The 8,665-nt window shown below is 39.9% G+C and overlaps 2 protein-coding genes across 3 annotated transcripts in view; one reads left to right on the top strand and one right to left on the bottom strand.

Annotated features, from left to right (window-relative positions):
• mtpap (mitochondrial poly(A) polymerase) overlaps positions 1 to 4,887 on the bottom strand; it is a 16,052-nt gene extending 11,165 nt beyond the window's left edge. For both annotated transcript variants that reach the window (XM_020624728.1, XM_020624729.1), the window contains exons 1-6: positions 4,641 to 4,887; positions 3,855 to 4,021; positions 3,518 to 3,751; positions 3,131 to 3,355; positions 1,557 to 1,768; positions 418 to 644 (exon numbers count right to left, since the gene is read on the bottom strand). In XM_020624728.1, the coding sequence (XP_020480384.1) occupies positions 418 to 644; positions 1,557 to 1,768; positions 3,131 to 3,355; positions 3,518 to 3,751; positions 3,855 to 4,021; positions 4,641 to 4,827 (1,252 nt within the window). In that variant the 5' untranslated portion in view covers positions 4,828 to 4,887. The remainder of the gene's footprint in view (positions 1 to 417; positions 645 to 1,556; positions 1,769 to 3,130; positions 3,356 to 3,517; positions 3,752 to 3,854; positions 4,022 to 4,640) is intronic.
• Positions 4,888 to 5,187: 300 nt separating this feature from the next.
• Positions 5,188 to 8,665, top strand: part of map3k8 (mitogen-activated protein kinase kinase kinase 8) — a 13,010-nt gene continuing 9,532 nt past the window's right edge. The window contains exons 1-3 of the mRNA XM_020624730.1: positions 5,188 to 5,290; positions 5,934 to 6,305; positions 6,452 to 6,622. Coding sequence (XP_020480386.1) covers positions 5,288 to 5,290; positions 5,934 to 6,305; positions 6,452 to 6,622 — 546 coding nt within the window. The 5' untranslated portion in view covers positions 5,188 to 5,287. The remainder of the gene's footprint in view (positions 5,291 to 5,933; positions 6,306 to 6,451; positions 6,623 to 8,665) is intronic.

Genomic DNA, 8,665 nt, shown 5'->3' on the forward strand with positions numbered 1-8,665 from the left:
CTATTTGGAGTTATGAGGGGTGGCAAGCTAATCTAGAGATACCCGAGACTAACATTAAATGGCTGGAAACAAGAAAAATGAGCATACCATGGGCACTTTAAGGACAGATTAATGGTTAAAGATAATTTTCATGCAAACATTCAGCATTCTCTGGTTCAGCTTTGTCTTGTATGGTAATAAACTGAATATCCTTCTATTACAGGCTGTTGGTCAGGTTAGAAGACAGGAAGCACACTGTGTGGTATGGGAGAATGCACTGTATGTGTTGCTATATGGTACTGTGACCTCATCAAGTCAAAAGATAAAGATGGGGAGAAAGCATTATAAAGTGGATCATATACTCTATGGTGAATTACTTTAGCACCTGGGAAGAAATGAGACGATATCTCCTGAGTGATAGAAGGTGCTGATCAGTACCTGCGAGTTCTCTAAGGTGGTCCAGTGTGGGGATGATGGGGGGTCTCCTCGTCTGCAGGAAGAACAGCACCATTATGGTGAGGGAAAAGTTAGTGATCCAGGCCCCGGGGATGCTACTGGTAATGCTGTGTGCTCGGGCCCAGCAGCGCACAGTAAACACGAGGCTTCGCACCCGTGGGTCCAGCTCTCCGTACAAGTAGAGCAGCTCTGTACTCTTCATTGCCACCCTGTGGAGAGTGCACAGCATTATTTCTACTACTGCTAATCACTGTACTGGATGTTCTGATGATGATATATTCCTGTCTGAGTCTTCTGACTTGCAAAACAAGTGCAGGGAAGAGAAATACTGGTAAATATAACATCACCAAGTGAACACAAATATTCATCTGTAGTTTATGCATTTTTAGACTGGTCTTACTTAAACTACTGTGATTAACAGATGATTACTCTAGGACACGGTGCCACTTGACATTGTCAAATAAGGAAAACGGGTAGTTAATTGCAGACCAAATAATTTGCAATGTCTTGATTTTAATCACTTTTGATGTCATGTGAAAATATGATAGTACAAATCACACCAGAACCACCACTAGAGAGCCTGGCATGGTGGCTGACTCACACTTCTCAGGCAGAAAAGTGCTGTGCTTCAAAGATGTCAGAGCATGATTTGAGAAAAGTCCCTCTTACATCCACCCACAGTGAATGGTTCCACTCCATTTCCTTAGAAAGTGCAGAGCGGTTTTCTGTACGTTAGCAGGTGTGTGTTGTTTCTATCAGCAGAGACCACAATATCGTCAAGGCTGAATGGAAAGAATTGAAAAACAAATGTGCCCCCCCTTAATGGACCCCCTGTTCAGTTTCATTGTGGCAAGTATGCAACTGAACCATTACAACATTTCCTGTCAAAGGTAAGTTTCTGTTTGGGTCTTTTGCAACACTAATGTGGCCAAAACAATATTCAGATGATATAAAAGTAGCCGTTTCTGTGAGGCAAGAGGCCTATGACCAGCTTGAACTGACATTTTGAGACATGACTGTTCAACTGATGGCAACTGACCTGTTAATTTCTAAGCCACATCAAAGAACGTTTGATTATCTTTTAATGCCATAAATGGGTAACGGCATTAATATCCGTGCACCTGTTGTTGGCTGTGAGGTCACACTGAAAGCCAGAGGGCTGGTGGGAAAAACGGACTAGGGGGCATCGAGCGTTGAGAATCTTCTGCACTCCAACGCACCCAGGTTCAAACTGGTCCACACACTCCCCAACAACGGACAGGATGCTCTGGGTGACACCCCGCTCCGAGTTGGCCCTTTTCATCTGGAACTCCAGGGACAGACCTGATTTTGGCTTAAAACAGAGAGTTGAGAGATTTTCAAGGAGCCATCACACTGTTCTTTTAGTTCTTCTACTCAGTGCACGATTTATGTATCATGTATTACAATGTGCCCTCCAGAATTCCTAAAGACAAAAATAAATTACTATAAAAATTTGAGTGATAACACCACTCCACTAAAGATTAACCTATGAAAGTGTCTATTTTGTAGGAATTAATGAATAAGCTAATGTAGGAGGTACAAGAGATTTCAGACATCTTTTGACTATTCAAAAGGGGTTAAAGGTCACGGCCAGCTTCAAACAACACCAACTAGGGAACTAACAATTATTTTAATTACAGATTACACTGCAGATTATTTTCTTTAATAATTTATTCATCATTTGGTATATAAAATGTCAGAAAAGAGTGAAAAATTCTGTTAATCCTGCTTCTAAAGTTCCAGAAGGCAGCTTCAAATGTCTTGCTGTGCTTGACTAACAGCCCAAAATCCAAAGACACTCAGTTGGTTTTTAATGCTATAAAACAACAAAAGCTGACTGAGAAGCTGGAACCACTGAATGTTTGGGATTTTTGCCTTAAATGTTCTTCAATTAACTACATAATAAACAGCTGCATTTGTATAGCAGTTTTAACCTAAGTCCTTTACAACTTGCCTCACATTCTCACACACACACACACTCTCACACAATGATAGCTACCACGCAAGGTGCTGGCCTGACCACTAGGAGCAACATGGTGTTCAGTGTCTTGCCCAAGAACACAGAGACCCTGAATATAGAGCACTGAATGTTCAACTGTTTCAGCACAACACGAGATGGCAAAATACACATACAGACATAAAAACACAGCGTCGTCGTCGCCACAGTGAATCATCAAACTGACAACTTGCATTTTGATTTTTGGCACTTTTTACGCCAGATGCCCATCTTGACGCAACCCTGACTCGAACCTGGGCCGCAGTGGTGAGAGCACTGCGCCTTAACCACTAGCCTACCAGAGACTGTGTAATTTTAGAATAAAAACTTTAAAAAATTGGTCTTTTTCAATCACAACTTCCCTCAGTTTCACTTTGCAGAACTCAGCCTTTACTAAACTGAAAAGTGAGAACATGACTTTGGGCACAGTAGCTGTTTCACTTTTGGAAAAGGTTTTTCTGTTGCATCTCTAGTTTGTCCAACTCATTACAGTCCAAATCTGTAGTATACCAAAAAAGCCTACATATTTACAGTGACTGTTTGGTCAATTGTAAACTAAAAAATTTTTCTGACACAGGTAAAGTAATGCCCCCCTCTCTACTGGTGGCTTCTTTTTTTTCCCCCCAAAAAATGGCCAAACTAAATCTAAGCACATTTACCCCAAACCCCCATTATTACCATCTTTACATTCCATCCATGGATGCCATCCAAGTCTAGAAACATGTCCAGGTCACAGCCCAGCTTTCCAAAGCCATTTACCGATGAGCCAAATGGCTTGATGGTACATTCTGGGAAATAAGCAACTGCAATGTCCTTAAGCAGAGAGCAGACCAGAAAACGCAGCCTGCTGTTTTCCTCTGTTAGCTGATAGGCTTCTGTCAGGGAAGTCATCTGGTGGTCTATCTGAGGGGCAATGAAAAGATCATACAATACTTAATCCATGTATGTTCTTTTTTTATTTTTTTACTTTAAGAGCTCTGTTTAAATTGATTCACAGGTGTTTGTCTTTAAAGTTGAATTAAAGTTAATAAATCCAAACTTCTCTAGGCATGACAATCTACTTACACTCTCCTCTCTGGACAGTTTCTGTATGAGTTCATTGATAGGAATAGTGGTTTGTGGTTGGCACTGGTAGTCTGACTGCTTGTTTAGTGAGTCCACTGAACTGAGATTCCTCAGTGACAGCAGTCTCGATTTAAAAGGCACTATGGAATCATTGCTGACGCTTGGGATGGTGGCCTCTTCAAATAATGAGGCAACACTTTCCCGGTTGGCAAACTCCACCACAGCATAAACACCCTAGAGGATAATACCAGTAGAGACAAATTCATCATCCAAATTAACCTTGAATCTCATCCCAAAATACAGTATGTCAGAAAACAATGCTTGGTTTTTCACTTACATAGCTTTCATAAAAGAAGTACTTTTTTATAACTCCATGCCTTGATAAATACTTGAGAAATTTTTTCTCATTGGTTCCGGAGTGGCAGCTTATGAGAACCGATCTCTCTGCTTGTTCTTGTCTCTCTACCCGGACAGCATGTAAAGGCTTGCGTTCATCCTTTTCATCTGACAACAAGAAACCAAAATATACATCAATTACAGGACATTGTTACTACGTTTTTCCTTGAAGAAACCGTTTAATTATTATATGCATCTATTACATATTTATGCATTGTTCATCTGTGTTTAAAATATCGCAGATAAAATTCACATTAAAGACACTATGTTACATTTCTATTTATTTGTTACTATTAATTTGATGTGCCCGCAGAATGTAACGCAAAATGTGACGGGAAAATTGACAACTGTATAAAATGTGCCACTGTTAAGAAGCCAATATATGCATGCTACAAATCACATACACGTATCATGTGTCACATTAGCAAATGGCTAACTGAACTTTTACAGACAAATCTAACTACATACTAATACCTAGCGTTATTCTTATACACAACGCAGCATGCACTTTTAGAGGATACATTTACTGAACTAGGATGGTTAAACAATTCTGAGATTTACCATGACCATAATGATTAAATTTTTTTTATTTTCTATTAAATAAACTACGCATTTTGGATGACAGGCCAGACCACAAAGAATCTACAGGGAGACAGCGGTGTGGCATCATCAGAGCTAGCTTGTAAGCTAACGTGGTTTGTTTGAAAGCTTGATATAAGCTACTAACCAGTCTCGTCCTTTCGAGTTGCCTCATTTCGCGCAACAACTGCGTTTGTACCAATACACCTACAAAGAAATGTATCGATGTTCTGAAAACAGTTCACCAGGATACCCCTTCCCCTCGCATGTAACCCGTAAACTGCAAAGGACAACGCCATTGCTCTTTGAAAAGAAACTAAATTGCGCATGCTCATGGCTCTAACTACAGCAACCGACAGATACCACTAGACCGGACACATTTTTGTCGCACCAAAACTATGAGTGAAAAAATAATCTAGGCATTGTTGGTAAACAACGTTTTACTGTGTCCTTATAAAAGTGCAGCTATTGTATAACTTAAATGTGCATTATGTGGTTAATTTGTTACAGTCTTGCCGCTAAAAACGCAACAGAGCACATGGAACATGGTGCTGTGTGTTTCAGCCCCCGAAGCAAATCACATAAAATTTTGTTTTCATGTGAGAAAACACAAGAGAAACGAATAACGAAACTTAAAGTAAAGGGCTGGCACTTGACATTAAAACCCACCCCACCTTCCGATCGACTTCCTCTGTTTACTTCCTTCTAAGCATAATCCGACTTCTCTCGGGCAGTTTCACACTAGAGAGGCTCGATGGAGAGACTACGAGACTGTTAAACTTCTGGCTAAAGATTATGGCAAGTACAATGTGTTTTTCCGCTACTGCTTCATCAGACATTATCAAAATAAGTCGTAAGGTATTATATGCTAAAATAAAAATAGCAGATAAATAGTTTAGAGAATGTAATAGTATATGCTTACAACGCCCAGATGAATTACTATGTTTTTCTAAAGGGAGGTCTTCCGAATTTGCAATTTGGGATTCGGATTTATAAAAATACCTAACTCATGGTTTATGTGCTTAATTTCAACATGGGGTTTGGTGGGCAGGAAAATCCCTATAGCCTCTAAAAGTACTTTGCAAATGTGTTTGATATGCATGCAATTATTTGTATAAAAAGCTAGATTACTTATAACTCACAAAAAAAAACATGAACTCTTTCAACCAGTAGGTGATTAGCACTGTTGGTGTTTTGTAGATTGTAAAATAAGACCCAAGCTTTCCCGGGGGCTTCCCAGCTTTACTGTGAAACTCCCTTCATCTGCTTGGAAAACCTTTAAGCCCCTCCCAGCAGCTTCAGTGTAGTGTCAGTAGGCTACATCCTGTACTCTAGCTGAACTTTTGAAAGTTATGAACTGACTGACACTGACAGGATTTCTTGTACTTCTGAACTAAGCAGAAACTTATCCATAAACTGAACTCCTTATGTTTGAATTTAGATTGAACAGGGCATTTCAAATTTCAAGATGGATTACAAATATAATAATGGATTAGAACTGCTGTTGGCTCACATGAATATAGAGGACATTATCAACACTGCAGAGACTCTGTATCAGCTTGAGGAAGAGGAGGAGGAAGGAGGGGTCTTGTCATTCGAAGAGGAAGGTCTCTCCCAGGAGGACATGGATGAGACTGAAGAGGCAGGGGAGTCGCTGGGCTTGAGGAGGGAGCAGAAAGACTGTGCTGATGAGGTTGGTGGTGTTCGGTATGGGACAGTGACAGACCTCCTATCTTTTGTCAACCTGCTGTCCAACATGCAGGCAGCAGCCCTGCAGCACCTGCCTCAGGAGGTGGGAGTCATGTTGAACAAGGTGAGAATCGGTTTAATTTTTTTTCATTTGAGTTTGACTCCAAAACAAGACTGGATGTTTATGTGCATGAAAATTTGTCTTTAACTATGATCTGCTTAGAAAAATGTGCAGTATCTTCTTATTTTTCAACCCACATTTCTTTGCAGAAGGACATGGCTATAAAAAATGGCCGGTACCAGATCAACTTGGATGTGGTCCTGTTTCCATGGAAACTGACCTACAAGAATCATGGCTCTATCCTTGTACCCAAGGGCTCATTTGGGAAAGTCCACTTAGCTCAGGACACCACCACCAGGAAGAGGATGGCTTGCAAACTGGTGAGTCCTGCTGAGCAACAGCTGGAATCCAGCCTATGCTAACTTCTCAGAACTCTAGGTCTAAGTGCCAAATATTTCATCCGCCAACTACTGCTTGTTCATAGAGCAACTATTCCTGTGCAGTCATGGTTAATGTCAGCATGACATTTGGCATGTTTCCTCTTTAAGTAAAAGAGGAAGAGTGCTCGTAAAAGAAGAACAAGTTTTTTTAAATAAAACACAAACTTACAAAATGCGCCATGATGAATGCAAGATTGGAAATTTAATAGTAACTTTCCACAACTCGACTGGATGAATGAAAATTTGACTTGTGTACCGTATATACAGAGAGTGAAATGTTTAGCCATGGGATGGGGGTTGGGGGTGGCAATGTGTTTATTTTCTCTTACATGGAAAACATTAGTGTGAAGAAAGGCAAGTCCTTTCTTAACTAGACCTGTGTTATCATGAGAAATGTATTGTACACAGTGTCAACAGCACACATTATCAAAACACATATTGGCATATAGCAATCAGCATCAGATGACATTATCATGAATAATCATCTGTGAAAAAATTATGCATTGTGTATCAGACATGCTTTTTACACTGATAAAACTCAACTCTTATTTACTTAGCTTATTTCCTGCCAACAGAACTTCAAAATTTCACTGCCAAGTTTATGAAAACAAGTAAAAATAACTAGTCTCCAGAACTTATAGCTATCTTAAAACTAGTGTGGCTAGAATAAAAACAAGTACATTTATCTGATACAAGACAGTTTTGTACTTGTCATTGTTGATCAAACAGCTTTATAATTTTCAGAATTCTAATTTCAAGCATTAAGTTACTCAGAACTAGTAATCAAATCTCAGTAACATATTGGTAAGAAGAAATATGTCAGAAAAAACAAGCACCTTGATTGGTGAGACAGTATTTCATCTTACTTAGATTTCACTTTGCAATGTAGGTGGAAACGCAGTTATTTTTTCTTGCCAAGAAAAGACACTTAGCTTAGCATAAAGGCTGGAAGGAGGGGAAAATAGCTATCTGGCTCTGTCCAAATGAATAAAGCATATCATATTTCTGTTAGTGGGGAAAAAAACAGACCAGACATAATGGGTCACTTACAGAGCTTCTGACGTGCTTGTAGGCAAATTTTTCCCCCTAGCAGCCTTGTAGTTTCTCCCTGTTTCCAGTACTTATGCTAAGCTAAGCTAATCATGTCCTGACTCTAGCTCCGTTGCTACCATCTTATGTCTGTAAATATTAAACTACATCGACAGGCCTATAGTATAGCCTACCAGGTAACATGGTTGGACCCGAGGGGTGGCCAGCGGTAGCACTGCCCACACCCACCTTCTGATTGGCTACCCCTGGTGCCACCCCTGGCAGAGTTAAAATTTGATGCCTGTCAGTATTTAATATGTGGTTCCAATGTGCCACCGCTCTCTGAGACTGTGCCCCAGCCTGGCCACCTCATCCAAAATTCTCTATATCCACCCCTGCAAGGTAAAAGTGTAAAAAATTGGAATCTCCGTTGGTTGCCTGACAAACTCATAGTGGCAAGTCACTGGGAAGTTTCTCCACCCAGATGAGAAGTAGTCCAGCACATAAACATAAATCGCTGAACAGATTGAATTAATGTACGACAACATGTTAGTTAGTGAGTTTAAGAGGTGTTGCAGGCAGATTTTGGTTTCTCACCAGCTTCTAGGATAACTTGTGTTTTGGATTGTCAAGCATATGCTTTTGTGGTTGCTTGTAGTGGCAATAGCTGTTAAAATCAGGAAGATAACACACACGTGTCTTTGTGAAGGTTTGCTTTATTTAAACATTCAAACATCCTTATCAGCTTCTTGTTAATCGAAGTTAATTATATCTGTAGATGGTGTCACAAGCAAGAAGCATTCACCTTTATTAATCATTCTTTGAATGTGGTCAAAAAGCTGGAGACTAACATTTAAAATTCCTCAAGAGATCTACTAGCTGACTGCTAATGTATAGTTATTTTTCTCACATTCAAAGTAACATTATGAAAGGTGAATGCTCTTAGCTGAGGAA

The sequence above is a fragment of the Monopterus albus genome, unplaced genomic scaffold (genome assembly GCF_001952655.1).
Source record: "Monopterus albus unplaced genomic scaffold, M_albus_1.0 scaffold336.1, whole genome shotgun sequence".
Lineage (NCBI taxonomy): Eukaryota > Metazoa > Chordata > Actinopteri > Synbranchiformes > Synbranchidae > Monopterus > Monopterus albus.